General features: G+C 39.6%; 1 protein-coding gene across 2 annotated transcripts in view; it reads right to left on the reverse strand.

The window, feature by feature from the left end:
* cntnap3 (contactin associated protein family member 3) overlaps positions 1-27,098 on the reverse strand; it is a 195,534-nt gene that overhangs the window by 22,141 nt on the left and 146,295 nt on the right. For both annotated transcript variants that reach the window (XM_023965219.2, XM_023965220.2), the window contains exons 13-18: positions 24,584-24,784; positions 22,757-22,919; positions 19,853-19,980; positions 19,327-19,497; positions 15,694-15,912; positions 4,797-5,036 (exon numbers count right to left, since the gene is read on the reverse strand). In XM_023965219.2, coding sequence (XP_023820987.1) covers positions 4,797-5,036; positions 15,694-15,912; positions 19,327-19,497; positions 19,853-19,980; positions 22,757-22,919; positions 24,584-24,784 — 1,122 coding nt within the window. The remainder of the gene's footprint in view (positions 1-4,796; positions 5,037-15,693; positions 15,913-19,326; positions 19,498-19,852; positions 19,981-22,756; positions 22,920-24,583; positions 24,785-27,098) is intronic.

The following is a 27,098-nucleotide window of genomic DNA, read 5'->3' on the forward strand; positions in this document are numbered from 1 at the left end:
GATTGGCTTCTAAATAAGTTTGGCCTCGAAAAAAACCAACAAAGGGGTTTGTTCAGTCATACCTCTGGTTTGTCTAAAGATTAATAACCCCTCTTGTTAAAGTAAAATATGTCCAACACAAGAGGCCCTCAGCTCTCATCTGCCTGCCCAGCTGTTGGACAGGACAAGTTAAAAAAAACAAAAACAATAATAATAATGAAATTGTTTTTTCTTCTTTTTGAGCTATTGCATAATTCTTCTTTAACACTGTATACTATATATGAGCTTTAAGCACATTGTCTGTAAATTTGATGTTTTTTATGTTTTTAATCACTTTTAATGCACACATCAAACAGGTCATCATAGAGATTTTAGATAAATGTTATAATAACCTTTACAAAAAACCTGCAGCATAGACTTATCACATCATTGCTGATATACTGCAGTGCAGTTTTCTCAGGATGTCCAAATAAATCCCTGAGAAACACAGAATTCTGCAGCCTTATAACTAATTAGAACCGGCAAGACAGCCAACATTTCTCCAACTCAGTGCCAAAGCCACAGCGTGCTCAGGTTATCACTGGAGCTGCAGGTTTGTTTCTTGTTCTGATGGTGTCCAAATCCGCAATGGGAAGCAGACGTTTGAGCTCGTATTGAGTTTTGTAATGAACCCCTTCCCTCCTCATCAAGACCACCATACTTGTTGATGCTCTTTTTCCTTTGCCCATCACTGGTCGGACCCTGTAAATCTGTGAATGAGCTGTTGATTCAAACACAGATTGATTACAAGCCTGTGATTGTAATGGATTCTACCTAAATGAACCACTACTACGACACGGGCCGGCGCTTTCCCCGACTGGAAATGCATGTTTGCACCCAATGATAAATGTCAAACTGACCAAGCAAAATTGATCCAACTGTGGCTCAGTGAGAGGATGGAAAGAAAGAAAAGTCTTTGTCTTTTTTCTACCATCACTTTACGACTTCCACAGCAGTGTTTCTGCATGAAACGACAGTTAAAACGGCAAAAGTTGTTGTCATTTTTCTAAAGGAAACAAAAAAAATCTGTTCTGCAAAACCTGTTTGTGTTTGAGTCTTTAAAGGTTAAAAGCGTATCTCATTCCATGCTTTTATTGCATATCATATGTACCATGCAGTGCTCGCGAGCATTCGACTTCAAAGGTTTGATGTGAGGAGCGTGTGCTCGATGTGCTGCAGTCCTTTTCACTGATCTGTTTGATGTTCAAATCAGTTACAATGCATCATCCCGTCGACCTTTATGCTTTCTGTTAGTTGGGTAACCCAATAACTCAGCTCTGTTCGAGAACCCTCTAAGCTTGCCTCCCACCGCTGCAGGAGAACGCTCGTCTCCCAGAGAGCCACCACAAAAACTAAACTCCTCCATGTGAGCCACACTGACGCAGGGTGTTTAATATTTCAAAGGTTAATGTTGGTTTCTTCTAAAATCAAATAAGAGTTGAGATATTCTGAATACTGCTTTCAGGCAAGAGAAACAAGACGTTTTCTTTCAGTGAAACTCATTTGCATGAAGTTTTTGAACCCCATCTTTCCTCTCAAGGCAGTTAGTTACAAAACCCTTTAAAGAAAAGTTAATATTCGGTGTTTCAACACCGTATTCAGGCGTTCTACAAATATATTCTTCCAGTACTGAGTGAAGAGGATTTCTAATGACTCAGTTGTATTGCATCTAAATGATGGAACGCAGACTTGAAGTAAAAGCCATGAAATTGATGGAATGGATATTTAGTTTGGCTTTGCACGCTCGATGTGATCTTTTGATTGACAGGGTTTCAACAACCAACCAGCGTTCTTCGCGCTTCATGCATTATGCCCAGTTCTAAAACGGCTGTTTCATGACATCAAAGCCAACTTAGATGGAAAAAGTAGTTAGGCCTATTACCACCCAAAGAGTCATGTGATAACACAAAAGGATCATTTCTTTTGATAGTGAAATTGCATGTGAAGATGAAAATGGATTTGGGGCAGAACATCTTTACAGGCCCACTCCCCTGAAAAACGTGTTTTTGACATGTTCTTCTGCCTATTTCTGATTATGGAGGACATAGATTAAGAAAATTAAGCTCAAAATTGCATTTTTGAGTGCAGTACCCCCCCCCCCCCCCCTTATTCCCACGCAAATATGCAGAATACTCAAATACAGAGAACCACTCCCCACCCTCCACCCTCGTGGCTAAAAATGTCCGTCAACGATTTTCACTCATCAAAAAGCCTTCTGAAACTGATGCTTTGTAAATTATTTATTAAAGAACATGGGAATATTGCTCAACATAAAGAGGTTTTTATTCAGAGTATGTGACTGTAGTGTAGCATCATTTATAACACACATAAGGACTGTCATTCTGTCACTCTGTGCCTTAAAACCAGGAGCTTCCTCCTTCATCGCTTAAGTGAGAGAGAGCATCTTCCTTTAGAAGAGGCTGGTTTCCTCCATCATTCATTCACCGGGATGATAATTATTCTCCTCTATTTTCCTCAGCGTATCAGTACTTCTGCTCACTGTTTAATAATCTTTAGCAGCCGAGCAGGAAGCCGACGGGCCAACGAGCTCTTCATTTTCGCTCCCCTCCTCCTTCGGACGCAAAATTCTCATATAAACGTCTTGAGCTGGGTTTATGTGATGAACTGGAGTCATGTGACTGAAAAAATCTTCAATTACGCGAAACTGCGAATAGTGAAATGCTAATAAGGGAGAACCATATTTCTTTATTCAAAATGTTGTGAAGAAGAAGCAGATGAAAAAATGCTTTTTGAAAAAAATCACATTTGTTTCAGCACAAATTCTCTCCTCCCCTTTGATGCATCCACCTGTAGACAACTAGATTGCCATTTGCTCGCCATTTTTGTTAATGTCAGGTCGGGGGTGTGAGGGGCTGTAAGCTAGCAGGTGAGAGTCTAAATAAAGGGATGATGGGAAATGGGGGCAGGCTTACTCTGCACTACTCTGCTCTTACCATTTTTGTCAGCTGCTGTCTACTCTCAGTGTGCAAACAGAAAAAAAGGTCTTAAAAGCAAACAACTGAAATGTAGAAATACTTTTGTAGATTTCACTCATGCTTCAAAATACTACAGTTGTGTTTTCTTAAAGTTTCCTTTGCAATAACTAAGATCCGTTCTACCATGATTTAGGATTAAACACACATGACTCCACCATGGAAACACTCTTTAGCCTAAATAGGAATCTGGGCTGTTAAACGTCATAAATGGGAATTTCTTCATATTTTAATGAATGGTTTGGTCCAGTTTGAATTGTTGGAAACCTACCAGCTTAGACCACAAACATTTAGATATCTCTTCCAGCATGTCTGACAAAAGTCCCACACGTTGTCACACTAGGAAACAGACACACACCCACAGGAATTCTTAATTTGACAAATGATTTTCTTTTTTGGGGAAATCATACAGAGTGTGTCAGTCAGTAAATAACGAGGTGTCTCACCTGTGCAGAGGGTGACAGCAGGTGAAATGAAGGTTAACAATGTTCCAGACGGGAGAACAGCAGCACTCATTACTGGAAGTAAGTTCTAACCTTCCCATGAAGATGGACAACAGTGTGAGGCACAGCTCTGGGGAAAAAAGGTTTCTTTCTACTTTTTGCATATTTTTCACAATTAAGATCATTATAGACTGAACATAAATTCTTCCGATCTTTAGGGGGAACTTTGGTCCACTTTGTTTATTTTTTTCAGCATTAAAGGTCGGTCTAACGTCTTAAATGAACATTTCAATGAAAGTGAGGTGTTTTCAGTCTACAGTACCTAAAACCCCTTTTCTTCAGAAGATCAGACGGGGATCTTTGGTTTAAGTCTGTTACCCAAATGTTTCTGACCTTCAAATTACAAAGTGGTGGATTTTCTGTCTCTAAAAGAGAAAATAGGCAAAATTGTCTGCTTCTGAAGCTCTGCAGCAGCCCCAGACTATCACACACACACAAAAAAAAACAACCTTGGAAAGTTTTAATTTTATTAAATCAATTTCCATCATTTTTGTCGATATTTTAGATGGGTTTTTATCCGTCTTCAATTCTGCCAAATGGACACAATATTGTCTACTTTCTTTAGTCTTCGTACTTTTTAGTGATGTGAACTAATCTTGATTAATACATTTTTTCATTCATGTGGTAGAAGTGAAGCGACCTAACTTTAGTACTTAACTTGTAGCTACATCAAGGTTTTTTAGCACCGTTGTACAAAATATAGTTGATCAAGAGAGAGTCCCATCAGGGAGAGCATTTCTAAACATCTGGGAAGCAAAGGCATGACAAAATATAAAGCCTTAATTGTTTGCAAAGGCTCAAATGAGTAGAAACGTATAAGCATCTGTCACAACTGTCCTTATGGGTGGACACAGGCTTTCTGTGGGGAAAAACTGGGCAAATCTGTACAGGGCTTGTAGGTGTTCTACACTTTTTAAATTCTAGACCACTCGATGAGCTTGAAGAGCAAAAATATTCATGTGCAATTTTTTTCTAGGCTTGTTGTGGGTCACGGCTTGTAGTGAACATTTAAACAACACGTAAAAGTGTGTTACGCAGCCACTACGCAGCCCATTTTACACATTTTTAAAGTTTTGGTCTTTTGTGATATATGCCTGATATACATAATGATAAGCATAATAATAAACTATAAAATAAAATGAAACACCAAGACCTTGACAAAGTATTCCAAACTAAATCTGCAGTTCTAAATCAATTACGTTAAGTTGTAAAAAAAAAAATTTCATTACATTTTTAACAGATTTTAGGATGAAAGACTCAAATCTGTTTGCAGACAGAGCACCTGTGTGGCAGAAGACTCCGCTGTATGCAGACTGGCTGCAGTCGCAGTGGAAGCCGTTGTCTTTCTCCACGCAGCGGCCCTGGTGGTGGCAGAGCGAGCCGTAGCTGCTGCAGTGACCCGGACAGCCGGGTCGGACCCCCGGCGTGATCTTCGCTCTTTCCTCCAGATCCAGAGTGGCGCCGTTCAGCTGCAGAGAGCGAATACAACCACGGAAGCCCTTCTGTCTGGACGCTGTTCCACCTGAAAGAAGATAAGCGGAAAGTTTTATGAGCCAAAGAATGTCAAATATCAATATGATAACCTCTCTATTTCTGTAAATGTGACGGGGTGACCTGAGGTAGCAGCTGCTGGCTGTCAGTCTGCACATGACACCCATTCACTGCAGCTCAGCTCTTCAGTAAAGCATCTCTTCTTTTTTGTGATTCCACTCATAAATTAGCAAAGCGACAAAGCAGCCCGGAACATGAAAATTGCCTCATTATCTCCTCTGATGGTACAAAAGGAGCAATTCTCACCCTTCTATTTGTAAATGTCTAACATTAACCCACAGATGATGAGCATGGGCGACACTGATCTGCTTAACATGCACAGCTCAGTAATTTGATGTAAAAGCATATCGATTGGTTTCAAAACTCCCAATAATGATTCCCATAATAAAGCTGTGAAATCAAATCCCACATAAACTGCAGTCTGACAGATACATACTTCAAAATATCTGCAAGGTAGCAGCTCTTCAGTAACTAGTGTGTGCTTGTAAATGTTCAGAAAATTTGTTAAAGCCAGGAGACTGAAAGAGGAAGTTACACAATAATAAACACAACAAACAAACCCACATGGTGGTGGAACATGTCTGGAACAGCATGAAAGACAACACATTTGTGTTGACATGCGGATGCTGTCATCAAGTGTGTCTCTTCATAAAAAGGTTATCCACTTTAAAATGAAGTTGTGTGGATGAAGTGTCAATGATTAGGCCAGACCAGTCCGTCATCCCGCTGGCTTCTGCCGTCATCTCACCAGACAATCTGGGCCTGGCTGCCACAACATCCCCACTAGCACTATGAGCGCTCTTTTTGGTTTACCCTCCTTTAATAAAAGGAAAAGGAACCGGGATGAGGGGGCCTTCCTGCTCTCTCATACCTGGAGCAACATCCTCCTGCAGCAAACGGACATCAAGGGGCGGAGTCGCTTGTCAAAGTTTGACAGGTGACTCCGCCTCAGTCACAACCATCTGTTTGTAAAGACGTCACACACACTACCACCTGATGACGACCCTGACGAAGTGATTCCGCCGAAACATGTCAGCTATGTGAAAAAACACAAACCGTGTCTGAGAAAATAACCCAAGAAGTCAGTTAATCTTATAGACACAATGAACTTTATTGAACATAAATTTACATCTATACAAAGATACATCAAACATAGGATAATTAGTCATAAAATTATGTCCACGTACACTAGTAAATAATTCAAGTGGTACTCTTAATCATAAATAAACATATTAGCTCTTTTGCATATAGTTCATGACACAATGAAACTATTAAATCTTTGAGTGTCAAAATGAGTTCAATGGATTGCTTGAAAGAGAGTGGGTGGAAGCCAACTTGTAGAAAGCCTTTAGCTTCAGTGTTGACATTTTTTTAATGACCGTAACTCTTCAACCATTTACACCAGGGGTTCTAAAAGTGCGGCCCGGGGGCCAATGGCGGCCTGCGGGAAGATTTTTTGTGGCCCTCAATAAATCCTAATTTATGGTTATTAAACTAGCTGTACATTGCGTTGAAAATCTTGTTTTATGGTATCTGGCGACATCTGTAGGAAGAAAAGGTAATTACACTCGGTGTCAACAGTACAGTGGATTCATTTCACCACAAGAGGGCAGACAACATTTTCTATGTCACTGCCTCTGCGAAAGGAAGGACCGTGACGATGGCAGTAGAAAAAGAATAAGAGCGGGATTCGGAGAGAACCAGAGCAGGTTCCTCTGAGGAAAAAACGTTGTGTTGGCGAGGAGAAAAAGGCGCTTTCTAGCTAAGTGGACAAATGCTTACTTTGTGGTACCTCATGGGCTGGATAAAGTCCTGTGCCTTATTTGCAAGCAGGTAAATGCAAAGCTCAAAGAATTTAATTTAAATCATTACTATGTTACAAATCATAAAAAACGATGCCAAATTTACCGGCGAGGAGCGTAGCAATAAGCTCCAACGACTACAACGAGGCTATGCTGCACAGCAGATGTTTACAAAAATGGGAAAATCCAGGGAAGCTGTGACAGAAGCTAGCTACGTTGTGGCTTTAGAAATGGCCCAGCGTAGCTAGCCCTTAAGTGACGGGGAGTTTTTAAAAGAATGTATGCTGAAAGTAGCTGACATTGTTTGTCCCGAGCAAAAGAAAAAGTTTGAAGAAACAAGTCTGTCAAATGATACAACTACTAGACGAGTAGAAGATCAGGGCAGTAACCTCTGACAGCAACTGGGAAAACATCTGGAAGTCTGGTTTACTGTACAAATGACACTTGGTCATTAAAGTTATTAAAAACAACTTTTTTTCTTTATCCATTTTTCTCACCAAAATTGGGCCCCAGTCTAATGTCAAGTTCCTAATTTGGTCCTCCACTACAAAAACTTTGAGAACCCCTGATTTACACAATGGATGTAATTCTAGCAGATCCTGAAGCGGAGAAAAGCGACTTTGTGGCGTGATGCAACACTTTGCGTTAGTAATGTGTGCAAAGCCATGATGAAAAGTCACTCTTCTCCACGTCAAAATCAGTTTCTTCACCTTGATCGCATAAGCGCTCTAGGAGTAACAGTTTTTCAGAGTGTGTGTCATTTAGGTGTTGCATGTGACATTTTCTGTGTTAAAGGGATAAAGTGAAGGACATATTGGGGTTAAGTTTCTTCCCTGAGAACACAAATATCGTCAAGCCTGGGATTTGCATCATTGTAGCTACCAGTATATGTGTTGCTTTGGTCCACTCCAACCTGTAAACTTTTTATTTTTGAAATGCGTATTCTGCTCCTTAAAGCTAACATAGTCTTATCCGTTCAATCAATTACAGACATCCAGAAATCACACAGCAACCAGACACACCAGCTACTTTCTAATTTAAAGTCACTCTGACCATCTTTTGATCTGTTGTAAAAGCGTTCCCAGTGATCTCTTAACTGTGATTATGCCGTTTTTAGCCCAAATCTATAAACCATCAAACACAGCGTCATTTTCTAAGAGATAGTTTCTGCAGAGTGCTAGTAGTTCAGTGGGTGGGGTCGTGCATACAGCCCACCCTTCCCCTCTGTTTACATACTTTACATACTTTCCTGCTAGCTCACAGCCCCTCACACCCCCAATTTAACATTTCCGGTGCAACAGGAATGGGGAGCAATATTGGAGTTATCCAGCTGTACAGTTTTGAGCCAACTGCCAGCTCAGACGAGGAAAACAAAGACGTACACGGATCTATTTGTCTGCACGTGGATGCATCAGAATGAAGCAGAGCAGAGACTTTTGCCACCCCAGCACATTTGCCACAAATGTCGTCTTTTTACATTTTTGCATCTGCTCCTGATTCACATCAATTTGAATAAAGAAATACTCAGAAATGTAATTTTAAGTTGACATTTTCTTAATATTTGTCCACCATCATCAGAAAATGAACATGTTAAGACACTATTTTCATCAGAGTGTTATCATCAAGCAAAGCTATTCTTTCAGTGCAGATGATTTCTTGATATAAATAGGTATTTGGCATGTGGGTTATAGCAAACTTAAACCAAAATGGCCCCCTCAATGTTTCTAAACCTGCAGATTTAAAAGAAATGCTTTTATGCTAAATCATATTTTTGTTTTTTTATATTCAAAACTTGCATACATCAAACGCCATAAAATCTGTTTTATTCCTTTTTTAGTTGCAGAATGGCAGAGTTGGGTTTTAAAAAGTGCCTTCAGAGACAAATCCGATTTAAATGTACATGAAGGACTGCTGATGGTAGGATCAAAGTCAGCTTCCATATGGTGGGCTCTCTGTAACTATCTGCTATTCAAAGACACCAGGGTCTGAAAACGATCTATAATGTAAAAGACAGAACAATCAGATGCCAGAACTGCAGCGTGTTAAAGCAGAGATCAAATGATTCTTTGATCCACAAACTGCATTTTATTACAAATGCATCTTTTAACTAATGCAATAAAAGTCACAAAAGCATATTTAACAACCACATTAAGCAAAATGACGTTTTATTATTAAACCTTTACAAAGGGAGCGACTCCTATTTCCAAAGCTGAGAGGAATGGATTCAAAAGGACTCCAGACCCGTCACTAAAAATGGGAAAGGAAGGATTAGAAATCTGTGCAGGGCACTGACACAGCCTACTAATCAAAACAATGGACTCCACTGTTCTATAAAAGCTAGGAAGGATTAGAGTGCATTTTTAAATATGCTGTAAAAACATGCACAAGCCAACACTGAGATTTAAACAAAGGAACAGTTGCTTCACAAATCAAGTCTTGTTAATATAATTCATGCAGTCAAAATACTAAGTAGGTTTGCATACAGCTTTTCAGAGGATTAATTTACATAATTCAACACTTTGCTCTGCATTTTTAATGACTGGAGGAGAAAGTATTAACTTTCCTATGACTTGTTTGCAGTAGAGTTTGCCCGTGAAAAAAAACTTCAACAAAAGTCAACGACCCCCCCAGCAGGGTCAAAGTTCTAAGCATCAGTTTGAGGTCCCACTGCAACTTTATGTGAAATCGATGCCATTTTGAGCAAGAAATCGGCACAACAGGAGCTCATTAAAAATTCGCCTTTGGGTTGTGGGCGGGACTGTTGGGGAAGTTAGCTCTGCTAATTTCCCATCAGCCCTTTGTTTACACCAATAAGTTATATTGCTAGAGACGCTACGCTAGCCTGTAAAGACTGTCGCCATATTGGAAAGCTCTGCAAACAATGAGACCTGGCTTAGCAGAAACAGTAAAATGACCATGAAATGCTTCAATTTGGTCCAATTTTAAAAAGAAAGAAATGCCTCAACCATCTCAAAAATAGGACCCAGGTCATGGGGCAATGACATTGTACAAGACACATTTCAAACTTTTCCATAAATAATAATAATTTATTCAAATCTAAGATTCACACAAACTGTTAGACTCCTCGTCAGTGTTTCAAAACGGGTTGGTGGGTAGCCGACGTTGTTGCAAACAGCTTGCGCCCTTTGTATATGGGCCGGTCCCCGCCCAGGGTGGCGTGACGCAGTCAGAGCTGACTAAGAACAGTGCAACTCGGTTGGTCGGTCTGGGGGGGCTCACGGACAGGAAAGAGGGTGCAGCGGGGGAAATGCAACTAGAGGTCTTCGCTCGCCGTTACAGACGGAAAGATGGTTAGTTTCTTTTCCTCCGTTGAGTAATGTGCTTCAGGTCAGCGGGCCATACTCCAAAAAACAAAAAAAACTTTGGTGGTCCTGCCAGAAAATGTGGAAATAGTGAAGTCTAATGCTACCATTGACTTTGAATAGACTACAACATCAGCCTAAACGTTCACTAGTAACCCTTGTGCTATGCTAGGCACTTTAACATTGGGAGTTGGGTCATCTAGACCCACTAGACAGTGCTCTGAACCTTTTTTCTTCAATGATTTGTGATCTTCACTGGTGTCCATGGATTACATGAAATCTTTCCACCTTTATCCACTTTTGTCATGGTAGGGGGGACACGTCAATGTGAGGGGGGGGTCATCTAAGATAGCACAAGGGTTAAGATAGTAAACTCACTTAGATCTTCCAAAAGTGTTTTCTATAAATTCTCCTTTATTAGCTGACAGTAATAACTTACTTGTGGAAAGTCACATGCTTTTTCTTCTAGCTCTGTGTGTGCAATTGGAGCACACCAGTGAGCTCGAACTGTTCAGTATGGCGTCCAACTTTGCGTACACAACAAGCTAGTGTAGCGACTCTAGTCTATATAACTCAATGGTTCACACTCTCTCCCTTTAGCTTAGATCTCACAAGCCCAAGCTAACATTAGCGTAGCAAAAAAACTGTGAGCAACAACAGAGTTCTCCAGCTGCGCAGTGTTAGGGGGTAACAGATTACTAAGTAAGAAATGACTGTAGTTTAATTACTTTTGTCATTAGATGAATAACAGCGAATCACAGTTCAAATTTAGTTAATTAATAATAATTACTGGACTACAGAAACCCTCTTTACATCCTTATTTAGGTTTTGTAGGCACTGACATTTTCTCTCAGTTAAATGAAATGATATGGAGATGAATAAATAAAAATTGGAAAAAGTACCGCAGGCATGCACGCTAATGCAGAGGGAGATTAGTCAAAGTACAGACATGCCCTCATTGCTGCAGTCACATCGCTTAAAATCAAAGTCCCATTTGTGTTTTCAAAAGACTGGCTTTATTTCAGATTTGATTGATGTGAATAACTTCATAGATATTGGCGTGACAGTTTCTTTTATTCCACATTTCATAAATGAAAGACAAGAGGATCTTATTTGTGCTATCTGTTTTTTCCTTAAGACTTTGTAGGAGTGAAAAATCAGTAAGTGATGCGAATGACTTTTTCAAATAAGTAATCCATTACTTTTAAAAACTAATTTACACAACACTAGTTGAGGCAGATGGCAGCTCAGATGGGGATTTGTCTGCGTCGGAATGAAAGCGGAGCAGGGAGTCTTTGGCCCCGCCCACGGCAGTCGCTGCGTCACAAACCCAAGCTTTTTCAAACCGTGTGTTTTCATCTGATCCAAAACGATTTGAATAAAGGAATACCCAGAAACACACTTTTATTCTTAACTTATTTTATATGTGTCATCCATTCATTATGAGAAAACTCTGACAGACAGAATCCCAACATAAAGAACAGCTGAGTGAACTCATGAACACTACTGATCATCTGAGTTAAAGCACGCTCTTCTGACCGATGGAGAAGTCTGTGGTAATAGACAACAAATAGATACTGACAGCATGTCAGCATCTATTTGTCTAACATGGAAGCAGAGGTTTGTAATGATACAGTCATAGTCATCATTAATTTACCGTGTGGAACTATTACCTGGCTCTTAAGGCAGATGAAGATTTTCTTTCCAAAACTCAAGTTGATTTCCTGGTGGATGGAAACGCTGTCCATGCATTTTTCAAATACCGTATACCTTTTAAACAGTTGCAAAAATGATGCAGCCGGCCTGGCGTTTATTAAACTGCTTTTAATCCATCAAAGACAAAATGGTGATTCTGTGAAATTCTGTCAGGAAATGCAGAAAACACCACCAGATGAACATTTCAGGATTTATGGAAATGATGAGAACGTTGTATTATGTTCTGATTAGCACTGGCTGCGAATGTTTCTTTTCTTTTTGAAGCATCATCAATCGTGACAGGTGAACCTTTCCATCTCAATAATCCATGTCAAAACCAGTTCTTGTAATCTGTCGCTCACTTTCTTTGCACCTCCACCAGGCAATTGTTCGCTTGTTGCTCCTTTTTCTGTAGCCGTGTTCTCAATATGATCCACTTTCTTGCACCATTCTTGGATTCGTTTAGGATCCACTCCAAACATGTCATGCAGATTCCTCACCAGAATGTTCCTTGACGAATGCCACCGCACAGTATTTAAACGCTAAATGGAATGAGCGTTTCCTGGCCATCACTACACTTGCTCACAACACAAATACATCAGACAGCCGGCGTCTGGACGACTGTGCCCCGCGGGATCTTAAAGAAGCCCGGCCATTTTCAGAGACCAGCGTCTGAAGTAATGAGCACCTGTTAGACCCGATGTTCATGGGAAACCGGCCAGAATTGGAAGATAAACGGTTTAATCCCAAATGATAAGGTTGATACTTAATCTGGTTCCTGTCACATAAGTGTGTTAATGTTTCTATTCTACTTGTTTTATTTTCTGTAAGAACAAATATTAATTAATGTTTGTACTGTAGTGCAAACTGTTCATTATAATTCTGTGGCTATTAGTCAGCAGCACAGTATGTAAACTTTCATGAGATGCTTCATTTGTAATAAGGACATCCTGAAAAAAATTAACAAAAAAAAATCATTATTTATTAATAATTATTGATCGCTCAAACAGCAAAATGTTTTTATTTTTATTTTAGAGATTAGAAAACTATCAAGCCGCTTCGCTCAGAAACTTGCTTTAATCCCAGTTTATATTGATAAGTCAATATTTATCTGCCTCTGCCACCAGCATCCCTGTGTTTGTCCAATCTAACTAGTGTCTTCACTTGACAAAATATTTATAAGCGGATCTAACTTGGACATGTAAAAATTGATTTTTTTTATTTCTCTTCTTGACAGATCTGCAGACTGAACCAATGTTTGCACAGATCATTAAATTAGAAAATAACATAAACCTACAACGCTGATGTAAACAAGGCAACAGTATTGATGAAGGTTGTAGGTGGTCAATGCCTGTCTGGTGTTGAGAAATTGGGGTCTTTGAAGTACATAAAGGAAGTCTCCAGACGAAATCGGCACTAAAAGTGTTGTCATGGCCGTATGTTTATTTATAGAATGTGATTATTGCTCTGTGGTTTGAGACTGCTGCCTCAGCACTTTCAGACTCAATCGTGCTGAGCAGCTGGTGGCATCAGGCCAAACGCTGCTCAGCACTTTGTTCGGGGAATACCAGACCAGATAACTGAATGAGAAGATGTTTGTTTAGATGGTCAGGTTGGGACGACTGACCATATTTTCTGCACTATAAGGCAAACATAGATGTCTTACATTTTTTAGAAAACAACTGCGCCGTACAATGCTGAGCATCTGGATGCATTCAGTTACACGGCGCTGTGTCAAAAGGTCATTCTGTGTTTCGTTTCGAGTTGCAACCAAAAACTGGAGTTATTGAAAATACGCTAACGCAGCAGCTAGTGTGTATCGTTGTTGGAGGCTAACATTTCTAACATGTAGCATGTTACAAACAAGTTCTAGAGTAACTGTAAATGCAATTAATAATGCCTGAGCTCTTTGTCTCTGACTCTTGTCTCGCTCAGGCTATGGTCACATACCCCAAAATGCCACCGTGCAGCTACCTAAATGCAAGATTTTAGCAAAGTCAGCAGGTGGCCACACAGCAGCAATTGTAAGTTGTACTTTTACACACCAAGCGATGGTTGGGGAGGTTTAAAGAAAAAGTTACAATTTTATCGCAACCGGACAATTTTTCTGTAAAAGTTGACATGGGTCAGTGGCTGCCACCACCCTTTGGTGAAATGACATCATCCCTGCCTGACGGTCTGCCGCCTGAGTGCCCCTGCTTCTGTGAGGCAAGAGTCCTCACCAGTACACCACCGTGCAGCCTGCCACTAATCTCCAGATGTTTTTTTTCCGCGAATATCTTTAAAACTTGTTTTTTTTTACTCAGGTAAAAGCGTCCACATTTTCCCTGAGTAGAAGCACGATGATGGTGATCCATTAGCACTGACTCAAGAAAAATGATTGTCTCTGAATGGGGCCTCTGATTTCCATTTCAGACCAATTTTTGCATATTGTTGGCTCTTACAGGACTCCACAGACCAATTAGAGCTCATGTGTGAACCATGTTGACTGATGTCAAAATAAAAGCCTACACAACATGAACCTGAGTGGGTAGCATTTGTGCTGTTGGTCCATGCTGCTTTTATCTGTGTGGATGCTTGACGTATGTTTCTGGGTAATTAGAAGGGATAACAGCCTGCACCTTTCCTTTTAATGGATTCCCAGAGCAGGACAGTTCCTCTTTTCATAATGGACAACGGTTGGAAGTTGATAATCAATCCTTTTGGGACACTTTCTCCCATTCTCCCCAACACATTGCCTCTGTTCACATGCATTGTTTTCTCCTCAACGTGCACTAAACGTCTGCATCACCTTGTGCAGGTAAAACTAAATGTTAAAACAAACTGAAAAGACAGCAACTAGGATAGAGCCGAGAGGAATCATAGATAATCATTAATGATAAAAAAAAAAACCTTCATTTTGAAACAAATTTATTTTGCATATTTTTAAATGAGCCCGTGGCAGACTGATGACATGTCCATGGTGCACCCCGCCTTCACCTATGAGTAGCCGGGATATGGCTCCGACAACCCCGAAAGGCAGATAGTGGGGTCAGAAAATGGATGGATGTATTTAAACAATAAGAGTTGTATGCGACAAATAAAATGCTATGGTTAACAAAGTCGATGGCCTCTTTTGAATCAAGCAATATCACACATCAAGTTGCACCTTTTACAGAGCTTTTCAGGCAGCTGCTCTGTCTGTAATAAACTGTTTTATGGCTGAACACAATAACACTATATTTGTGGTGAATATAGTGACCATTAACTCTGTATGATCCCACTGCACCTGATTTAGAGATGAGTTAAGGCATCAAACTTCTTTGCAAAGAGGAAATAAGACAAACAGCAAATATTGAAAAAGCAAATGGGAAAGAAGGGTAATTCATAAAAGTACTAGACTCAAAACAAAGCTGCAACCTGCAGTCTACACAGACGAATGAAAACAGCCCAGATGGTGGCTACCATGAAGGTGAATTGCTGCACGGTAAACCCTTCAAGTACCACAAATAGCTCTGTACAGTGAAGCATTTCATAGAGACATCTGATGTCAATGTATGCGGAAGGTAAAGTTCTCCTGCAGGGACCAAAGAACAGCTAAATTAAAGCCTAAAATCTAGTGAGGATGCTGCAGAATTCCAAGAACAGAGAAACATTAACCTGAACTGAAGCTCCCCGGAGAGCAAAGGAGGTAATGTACAAGACAATAAACCAGCTCTATTAGACACATGTCGAGGTAAGAGAGAGGAGATGTGGAGGAGAGAGAAATGAGGGGCAATGCCACTGTCAGCAAGGTCTGAAGAAGTCCAGTGCATTTTTTTTTACTCACCTATGAAAAGCTGGCTGTTGAGCTGCAGGTGGAAGTGTCCGTCAGCAGTCGCCTGCTGCCTAACCACAGGAAGTCCATCCAGTTGAAGCGAGGCCTCTTTGACGTTGCGTTTGGCTCGAACTTGATGCCAGCGGTTGTCATTCAGCGGGACACTGGAGTAGACAGAAACCTCCAGCGGGCCGTTCCCGACATCGAAGGAGAAGACAACCTGAGTGGAGGCTGAAGGACAACCCAGACGGCACTGAGTAGGGGTCTGTTCGGTAAACAAGGCTGCTTTTGACAACACATTTTTGACATGTGAGCTTTTTCCCCCCACCAAAAACGTTTTCAGCAGTTATTTCTAGATTTTTTTATCATTTGCTGCACATGGCTTCATCTTTACCGAGAGTTGTGCTTTGCTTTTCAAATGGCTGCATTGTTATTTCAACATAAAAACTCGAGAGAAAAAAAACAAATGCAGAGAAAAAAGAATAAGGAGATTTGAAAAAAACAAAAGGATAAACAACATTTAAATTCAAATGGATCTGGATTTTAAAAAATTCTGGGATGGACTGGATTCCCACACATGGGTTCTCAATTGAGTTCCTAAACAAAAGGCAAATTTCACATTAATGCTTGTAATATTTGAAAAATAATGATACCGATAATAATAATAATACATTTTATTTGTTTGCCGCCTTTCTTGAAATCCAAGGTCCCTGAACAAACAATAGGGAGAGGGTTAAAAAAGCTGTAATAATATACAAGAGGCTAGTGTATTTACATTTGTGGAGAGTTAATTAACCTGCATGGATAATTTAATTTGTCTTTTTATTTGTTCAAAGATGACGAAGTAAAAGGGACTGAATTTCTTTTCGTTTTAGACGTTAAAACTTCAACGGAGAGGTTCTACAGTCCGGATCTGTCCCACTTTAGCATTATATTGATAAGTGATAGATACTGTAAAGCTTCCCAGCTTTCTAAAAGACCACCCCTCAGAAGGGAGAAGTCCATCATTGTAGTTGGATTTTTACATTAAATTTCCTCACAAGGTACAGCAGCTCAGTTAATAAAATCGGAAGGTGATTTATGTCAGTTTCAGGGTGTCTTACTGTGTAAAAACTGCCTCCAATGGTAGTTGTCTGTGTGTGAAACTGTTCCACAGCTTGTTTGATAGCATGTTGTATTTTCTGCTGCTTTAGCCCTTATCTGTGCATTCTTTTGAATACCCTAACTCTTCAACCCTTTACACAGTTATTGAAAATGAGTGGATTCGTTACATTTTCACAGATTCTTACTTCTAATTTATAATAATAATAGTAATAATAATAATAATAATTATAATTATTTATATTAATATTATATTAAAAAAAGAAAGGAAAAAAAACTATTTTTCTTTGTGTTCATATAGCCCAAGAGCTACGCTCGCTTGATGTGTTGCTTTCACTTAAGACCTACATTTTTGTTGATGTATTACAATTATTTGTAATTATTTTATGGATAAATCGCCAGTGTTTCGGGATCTCTTATTTTCAGCACATCGAAAAACGACGAGCTGCATGAAAATATGATGTGGAGGGGCGTCCCTACCCATGTGTCCATATATGACGAGCTGGAGTTTTGGTTACGTAGGTGTCGCTGGCAACATCTCCGATCTTAAAGGGTGATTGAATTAGTCTTTCTTGAGCTGATATACTAGTCACTTTGATATAAGTTAACATTTTTTGTTTGTACGCCTGTCAAAGGTTTTGCACATTTTCCTGTAGCTCTCTATGGGATATTTGTTGTAAAGTTTGTCACAGTATTTTAGCTGGCTGACAAATCTATCCTGAGATATTCTCAACAGAGCAGATCGTCCCTTCATCCAGATCTACCAAGAGACACGTCTTTTACACCGCTCAGCAGGAGACTGAACCAAATGCTCATCCTCCCAGTTTTGAGCAGAGAAAGTATAGCGATAGCAGAAAAAGATGAAACAATGCCTCATCATCCTGAAGTAACTTGGTTTAGCAACCGCGCTCTCAGCTGTAGTGTTTCATCCGAGGCAGCCGGCAGCAGAGCAGCTGCAGCAGCAGCGTTCAGAGAAGAAACAAGCAACACAATGATTTTCCACAGGACCCAGGCTTGTAGAGACATCCCCGTCTAAGGGTGTGGAGGAGTCTCTTCACATTACACTCTAAAGAAAATGGAGCATAACAATACAATTGCAATTCTTAAACTCAATTTAGAAAATTGGCTAAATAGTTTTAAAATGTACTTTTCTTTCTCCATTGTTTGGTGCATCATGGTTCTTGTCATTTACATGGAACAAAAACATCTTTATTAGAGTGTTTTTCCCTTTTAGTAACAAGCTGTAGAACCTGGGCTTGGTGGAGAGATGGAGCTCTGCTCTGAGCCTGCTAAGAACTCAGGTGGGGGAAGTATAATGGTTTGCAGCTGTTTTTTAGGGCTTGGGCTCTGGTCCCTGCTCTGCAATGCTTCAGTATTACTTTGCCTCATTAAACAAAACAAGGTCCATAACGTCAAAAATGTTTTAAATCAGCCACACTGAAGAGGTGTGGAGTGCTAAGGGGGTTTCTGACGTCATGCCACCACCTTTCACCAGCCTTGAAGTACAGACTTTAGGCCAACAAACTCCTTCAGGACCTTTTTATTCTTCTTTTGAAGGTGTTTAGAGGCGCTGGTGTGTTTGTATCAAGCCCTCACCTTCTGTTCTGAGCTCCCACTTTACTTTGTTCCACCCAATTGCTCTATTTCAGAAAACTGTTCAGTTCTTCTGGCTTCTCTTTGCCATTTAGAGCTCTTCAGGTGACATCAGAAAGCATCTGTCCAATCAAGTATCAATTCACAGTTGGGGTTGGACTATTGTTCCACCCAGGAGCTCTGAGGTCTGAAACATGTGGTGATGCAGAGGTAGGGCGGACCTCTGATTGGAAGCTTGCAGGTTCGGTTCCTGCCTTTCCCACCCATGTGTCCGAGTGTTCTTGGGAAAGACACTGAACCACATATTGCTCCTGGTGGTTATAGGTCGGTAGCAGTGGAGCCGCCATCAGTGTGTGAATGTGTGTGCATGGATGAATGGGACTGTGACCATAAAGCGCTTTGGGTCGTCATGAATGGTAGAAAAGCGCTCTACAAGTATACGCCATTACCATTTCTGAAGAATGGAATCCATGGTCAAAGGGAAAACCCAGATCATAATGGTGCTACCACCGTTTTTTGGCTGTGGATGTTTTTATCAAATACTGCTACTCTTTCTCCAAATTGTAAATGAACACGCATTTTCCAACAAATAATTCCTTTTGCCTTATTAGAATATATCGTTGAGTCTTGGAGTTATTGAAGATTTTTTCAATCCCTTGCAGTTTTTTTATTGCTAAACAAAGACACAAAGAAGTGTGTGTGTAATTTGGACATGTTTGAATAAAAGATACAGTTGTGCAATAAGTGTCAGACTAAATCTGAATTTACGGGGTAAAATTTGGGAGGTTTTAGTTTCACCTAAAAAAAAACAAGATTTTTCTTGGAGGGTAGTTTTAATACACATTAACTTTGCATCCTTGGGGTTTAAAGATTAAAACTTCAGTGTTATAATCCGACACCTCCACCCTAATCCGCTTTAAATCTTTAGCCTGCAGCTCTTACTGTACTCACAGCTCAGTTCGATGCGGATAAAGTCTTTGATGCCCAGGTTTTCCAGGAACACCCCGGAGGAGGCCGTGGTTTTAAAGAGAAAGGAGATGTCGGCGCTCAGCTCTCCGTGAAAGGTGGGGAAGTGGAGGTACGACGTCTCCTTGTCGAAGAACGCTGCGTTCCAGAAGTTTTCTTTGAAACAAAGTTAAACAACAACATCAACCAAGGACAGTAATGAGCTTGAACACAGTTGTGGTTTCTGCCAAGTCATCCTCCTTGATTAATCACTCCCACATATGTAACTCTCCATCTAGAGGTAAAATTTAGGCGTAGAGTAGCTGTAATTGCAATCAGTCAAGGCTGTAATTGAAAGCAGACAATTCTCCATCTGTCTATAAATGAGCTTCTGATCCATTTAATGAGAAGCAAACATTGAAGTTAAGAAACATAAATGGAAATTTGCATCAAATCTTTTTACTGTCAATTACTTTAGTTAAAGATCTCCTGGTTGTTCTAACCACAACAAAGTATGAAAGGATTGATTTACTGTCGCCACGACAACGGAGAGGTCCCACTCTGTAGGCTGCCTCTGAACCCGGCCGCTGGACGTCACCCAGCACCAGGGAGCGCACCGGGAGGTTTCCTTTATGGGTGACCAGCCCTGAATCTTCAGTCCTTTAAAAAAAACAAAAGGGAAAAGGGAGGAGAAGCAGGGGAGTCGAATTGGGATCAAGATGTGGAAAAGCAATTAAAATAAGAAATGATGGAGAAAAAAGTGGCTTAAAAAAAGAAGGATAGAAAAGATGGAGGATTGAAGGAGCAGGTGAAGCAAAACGAAGAAAACTCATGCAGCCAAAGAAAATGTGGAAATGTAAAAATACATTTACAAAAGGAGAATGAGGGCATGAAATATGTTTTCATGTATTAAATGCTTTGAAATGTCTGTTAATCAGCTAATTTGGATGCCTAAATATACATCAAGACTGCAGCAGTAATTTGGTGCTGGAAAGGAGCATTTTTTACCAGGATGTTTTAATAGTCCGCCGCATCGCATCACATTCATCCTGACACTGAACACTTCATCGCAGCCACTTTCAGAAAGAGCTCTCCAAACTGACAGCTGAGCGCGCCGCTTCAAACCCATGTTTGGAAATCTAACACGTCAATCCGTCTGTCAGGTGAAAAGTCAACCGAGGCAGAGAGGAGGCAGACCAGGGAAAAGCTCCGGGCAGAAGTTAGTTGTCTTTAAAAGTTAAACTAAGACAACAGACAAACACATCTGGACAGACAAATAATTTTGAGCTTCATTACATTGACAGCAAAAGTCATGACGTTCACTTTTCAAAGCTGGATTTGTCATCAGAATTAATGTCAGGAGGACCTTTGTTGGGCTCCTGGTAGTAATATATTACTTTTTCACTTCAAGATACTAGCTTTGATGTCAGAGCGACATTAAAGACCCACTCTAATCAACATTTGATGTATTTTCAAGTCATTCCCACTTGTCTTTTGACTATGATTATGCCATTTTTAGCCAAAATCAAAAACTTGACAAACAAAGTTCACCTCTGACTTGTAGTGAAGCAAATCTTATGTCCCTGTTGCTGAGAGTTCTCTGCTAACAGCCCCTCACACCCCAAACTAACATTACCTTTCTCTAATTTCCTAATCACTTTTAGTTTACAAGCTCCTACATATGCTGGTTTATGAGGAAAAACAGTTTATAGATTTGCATATAGTGAAATATCCAGTCCTGCATTTCCTAACATTTCCTCCACCTGTTTCACACTTTTGAGAGTTAAATTCTGTGAGAGTCTGTGGCCTCAGTGTGTACATTTTCTCTTGGAAAAAGCTAATTTTCCTGAAGGAAATCTACTTTTGAAATGCACTGATTGCACAAAAAAATTATGATTGGTTACTACGCATGTGCCCATCAGTAGGCAGGACAGGCTCCGGCAACCCCGTGACCCTGAAAGGGGCATAGTGGGTTAAAAAATGGATAGATGGTTACCAAGCAACTCACTGTTTTTGTCTTTTGTCCCTTCTCTTTACAGTGAAACACACCTAAAGGGAAAATTCACCTTTTGGAATAATGTTTTCATTATTTTGACATTAAATGCAATATAATGCACCTAGTCATGTTTCCTCAAGCATCGCCTTAAAGAAACATGTCTGCAATCTGATTTAAGAATGAACTGATGCATAATTATCAAACCTGGAAAAGAAAATCTGACTTTAGGGGAAAAAGACGCTCTAAATGCCAAATGCTAAATTTGGCTGCAACCTATAACAGTGGGCTATAAGGCTGCACAATATGAGGAAAATTCATGATTTACGATATTAATGATAAATATTGCGATGACGGTAGACTTTCAATACATAAATACCAAACAACCAATAACATAATTTCCAATTAATGACACCGTTTAATTTAAATAAGAGTCAACATGACTTAAATTAGACTCTAAATGACCCTCGTCTACGTGAACTTCTAACATAAAAGGGCCCAATCCAATTGGTCAATAACCTGAAGGAGTCCTTCTGATTGGTCAAATGCATAAATGGATTTATTTGATTCGTAAAATACTTCAAGCTGCCATAAAGTTGTTTTAGCACATTTAAGGTAACCTTTTATTGCAATTTTCGCAGTCTTTTGCCACATGCATATTGCACAGCTGGACAACGATAAATTTGCGATTTATTGTGCAGGCCTAGTTGGCTACATAGTTTTTTAGAATCTATAAGGCCTTCCGCATGGCAGTATCACCTAGTGTGCCAAAATAATTTAGATATCAGTACCAACTTTAAATGCATTTACAGACAGGCATTAGTCAGCTCCTCAATAAGCAAAAGTGATTTACATTATGCCGTTAGCATTGATACAAAGGTTTCTGAAATCAAATTATGAACTTGAACATTTTTGGACAATTTTAGGAAGCCCAATACAAAGCAGGAACTTTGCAGGAAGAGTCAGGGTTAAATTATAACTAAGCCCTGAACATTAAGCTGAGTCCCTAAACACTTCTGTAACAACCCAACATCAAACAATTTTAACCCTATCTTGTTCATTTTCTTCACTTTTTTCCATGTCTGTGATGTTTGTGTTCTTTCTTGTTGTTTCTGTTGTGCAAAACATGATGAAATAGGTTGTGTAAAGTCCAAAGACTCAATCCTAAACAGCTGACGAGGACATTTCTCTTATCTCTGCAGTGCTGACACAGCTGAGGACAAGCATTGTTTTTACTCCCTCTTAAAGATCAATTTGCTTAATCTTCACTCGATTTAAGATCCTGTTCATGGTTTGAAGGAAACCCTGTCCTTCAGAGACTTCCTTGTCACTGACAGAATTTCCCTGCAAATGCCCCACAAGTGAACTTTGCATGAGTCTCTGCTGAGGTCTCGAATGAACACAGACTAAAGCACTAATCACGGTGTTTCTGAAGGTCAGTACCACTCGCTGCGGTCGGCGTCACAGTTGCAGTAGTGCTGCAGATCCACACAGTTGCCCTGCAGGCCACATGCACACTGCTGGCTGCCTGGATGAGCCCCTCCCCAGTAGGTCTGGACCCGGCCGGGACTGGGACCACCGAGCCACCAGCTGAACGGAGAGCCCTCTGGAACACACACATGAAAAAAACACAACCTTCACTGTCTTGCTTTGCTGAACTTCCTACATTTAATTCTGTTTAGTTCTGGTTGCCTTTCTAACCAAAAACATGAACATCTTTGACCTCTGATTACTGACTAACATATTAGGCATTTTAAAGCATTTGATTGACCAAAGATTGTAGCATATTTAAATTAATTACATTTAAAAAAATATAACTCAGGCCTTTTTTAATAGATTAAACATTGCTTCATGAATTTTGACAATAAGCACAGAAACATGGATAAAAAAAAATTGAGAAAAGATAAATAAAATAAAAAAATTATGACCTCAAAATGTCAGTGGCTGGTCATTTTTATGCCTTTACTGACTGTTGAGCTGTAGGCATGTTGATGTTGATAGACTTAAAAGACCTCAGTGTCCATATTTAATTCCAGACCTTCATAAAAAAGTACAAAACTATTGATTAATCATTTTGTTGAATTATTTCTAGTGTAACTTTTCATTTTAACTTTTACTGAAAACTAATAAAATGTTTGTAATGGCAAAGTTTTAAAGAATCAACATAGCTAATTGACGTTAATGTATCAGATACAGTATCAGCTTCTGAGAGCAGGCGTGAAAGACCCTTTTGTTTTGTTTACTTTCAAAATAGTAAAAAACAGAAAATAATTCATTAAAAATATATTCAATCTAATTTAAATCTAAGATATTTGTAGACGTAAAAATTCCAAAGCAGAAAAACATTGTAAATGCTGAAATAGTGAATCTGTCAGTAAAGCCTCTCTCTGTATAAAAACCATTTCTCAGCAGAGAGATGTTCTGAGCTCCTCACCCGGACAGGATATATTGTTTTCATATTGAAGAGAGCAGACTAAACTGAGGAGTGTTTTTTTCCATTCTGAGTGCAACCAATATGGTGGGGGGTGATTTGAAATGTCTCTGCTGACTCAGCATGTCTTTATTTTTGCAGTAAGCAGCAGAGAGCTCACAAGAGCCAATATTCCCCCCTTTTACGTCTCTTCTGTTGTATTTGCAGTTGGCATTCACCGTTTTATGACCTGTGCACCAAAATGAAACTTCACCAAATGAATTTACCTCATGACTTCTTCAAGCATCTGCAGAAGAGAAATCTAAAACTGACAACACGCTACTCAAAAACCTTTGCTAAAAGGCTGAAACAAGTATTTTTGCTCTAAATTGTTGTAATTTCACTACAGCAGTGATTCAGTCCTTTTGACATGGTGCCTTATAGTCAGGTATGCCGTATAGTGTGGAAAATATTGTGAATAAGAGTTTTAGGTGAAAAAACTAATACCTATTACATTTCTAAGCTTTCCAGCTAAACATATATCGTTTCCATTAAATATGACCTTTGATTTGCAGAAAATGATCTGCATCAGAGCAGAAAAATAAACCTAAAATAGACTGTAGTCAGATGAAAGACGTAATTATTCTTAATATATGTTGTCATTGAGCTTTTACTGAAAACCTTTTGCTGTTTTATATTTTATATTTCAGCTGTTGTTCTATTCTATATACTGCAGCTGTAAATAAGCTAAAATGTGAAATTTTGTGGTGTAAAAACAGAAATAAAACGTGTGATAACTTTGTGATATGTTTTCATGTCCACTCGGAGAACCTTTCTGTCAAGTGAAATATAGCAAATACCTTGAGTGTTAAGGAGGCGGGACTTCCTGCAGTGATAGGACAGCTCCTGCTGGCAGTGCTCTGATTGGCGGATGACAGCGAGGAGCTGCTCCTCCTCCGCCGGGTATTCAAAGCGAACTGCCTGCTGGTTTACACCGGGAGACGACCGCACTCTGGTCAGCTCGCTGTTGTTGTGCTGGATCACCAACCACGTGTTTTCCTCTGGTGGAAAAACAAAGCAGCTGATGACTAACAAAACTCTGCTTTAACTTCATAAGCTGTTGGTAAAACGATCTGTGTTGGAGATCAAACAGAAATCATGTTACAGGAAATCACACACAGATACGTTGAAAAGAGAAACTAATTCACACTTTTATTATTAGTTTTAGAAAGTGTAAAAATATATTTAACTAAAAAACAATGGATTCTTTAAAGACCATACAAAATGAAATGTCCACAAAGCATAGTTTTAAGAAAGAAAAAACAACAAATAATAACACAAACCAGTTTTCTTCTGAATCCTTTTACAAGAGAGCTGCAGTCAGAATCCACTCATCATGTATAACATTCTCCTGATAAGCAAAATTCCGTGTTGCTCCCTGTTTTTGGGCAACCAACCGAGCCCTGGCTCAAAGCTGCATGGACCTAATCAGACCTTTGAAGGTGTGCTGTGGGGTCTGGTACCGAGATGTTAGCAGCTAATCCTTATAAATACGTCTGCTGAGGTGAGAGCTGAGGATTACACCTGTTTTTCCAACATGTCCGACAGATGTGACATTTCATTGAGGTCTTTTAGATTTTTGTTTGGGCACATCATCCAGCAGTGAGGGAATATTGATTTAATTGAGAAAGTGGACACATTCAGCAAGGTGGGTTGTGAATTTCAAAGCAAAATCCCTAATGGATGGCTGGAGCCAAAAGCGTCCAGCCATCACAATCCGCTGGATTGCTTTTTCCCCCTTAGCATTTCTCTTTTTTATTAAAGGCCAGGAACATGTCGTCTATCCATTAACATGAGAAAAAAAAACTAAAGCATCACTGTTGAGCAGTGACTCCCCGTCAGTGGTCCGTGGAGTCACTTAATTAGCAACTCTAAATTGTGCATGGGTGTGTGATTGTGACCCTGCGTTAGACTGGCGACCTGTCCAGGGTGTCCCCTGTCTTCGCCCATAAGTGGCTGGGATAGACCTCATAGTGCCTTACCACCCAAACAGAACACTTCACTCCCAAAATGCAGGACTGCTTGTGGTTCCCAGAATTTCTAAAAGTACAGTTGGATGTAGAGCCTTTAGTCACCAAGCTCCTGTTTTATGGAATAAGCTCCCAGCTCATGTACGATTGACAGCTGAAATGGGCTCAAACCTGGATTAAATTATGATTTAGATAGTAAAGAATACATTAAACACAGTTTCTAAATTTGTGAAAATTTGAAATAGGATGATTTTATATGGTGGATACATTTAAAATTATATATTTTTTATGCATCAGTCTGCCCATTGTTTTGGGTTGTGCTGTATTATAGGCAGACAACACAAATTCACAAGTCTGGGGGCAGCAGAGGTTCTAAACAATAAATATTTATTTTTAAACAGGTCAAGTGGTTTGCGAACAGAACCTGGTCTGAGGAGGACTGCGAAAAAATTATTCTATTTCAAATTTTCACAAATCAGATAAAGGTTTCATACATCAGAAACTGTGTTTAATGTATTCTTTACTATCTAATGGATAATTTAATCCTGATTTGAGCAGTCCAGGTCCAGCAGTTTTTCAATAGGACCTGGTTTGAGGTGGTATCCACGGTAAAATGCGATCAAATCATCCTATTTATAATTTTCACAAATCAGAAAAAAGGTTTCATAAATCAGAAACTGTGTTTAATGTTCTTTTACTATCTAAATCATATTTTAATCCAGGTTTGAGCAGTCCAGGTCCTGTGGTTTTTGAACAGGACTCGGTCCTAGGTGGTCTTTGTGTGAAAAATGCAGTGGAATGTTCCTTTTGTGTCCTCGGGAATCAGAAACTGTGAATAGGAAGCATCGTGTAAGAATAGAAGTGGCTGCTTGAAAAACATAACAAATCAATGTTAAAGCTCCTCAAGGTTCCTCAAATTCAGTAAGGGTTCACATATTTTGGCAAAAACACAAAGAAATAAAGCATTAAATACATTTGAACAAATGTGTAATGTAAAGCGCTCTGGCATGATTTCAACAAGAAACTCTTCCAACAATTTAGGATTACTATGCAAGAAAAGGAGGTGTGAGGATGACATTTTCATCCGTTGAATCCCCTAAGCTTTTTCAAGAAAAACTAAGCATCTTGAATGAAAGCAACTGTGTTTCAAAACTGTCATGCTGACCTGACAGCAATATCTGAAACACACAATCTGTGACAAACATTTTTTCAAAAAGGAGGTGGACAAGGACAAAAGGAGAAAGCCTTTCAGCTGCTAACAACAGGAGGGAGGAAACCAGACAGACACGGCACTGACAGAGGCTTTATGTGGGATTAAGGGTGCCTAAAAAGGTGTAAACAAATG

This window comes from Oryzias latipes, chromosome 17, assembly GCF_053564925.1.
Source record: "Oryzias latipes strain Hd-rR chromosome 17, Olatipes_Hd-rR_3.1".
Classification (NCBI taxonomy): domain Eukaryota; kingdom Metazoa; phylum Chordata; class Actinopteri; order Beloniformes; family Adrianichthyidae; genus Oryzias; species Oryzias latipes.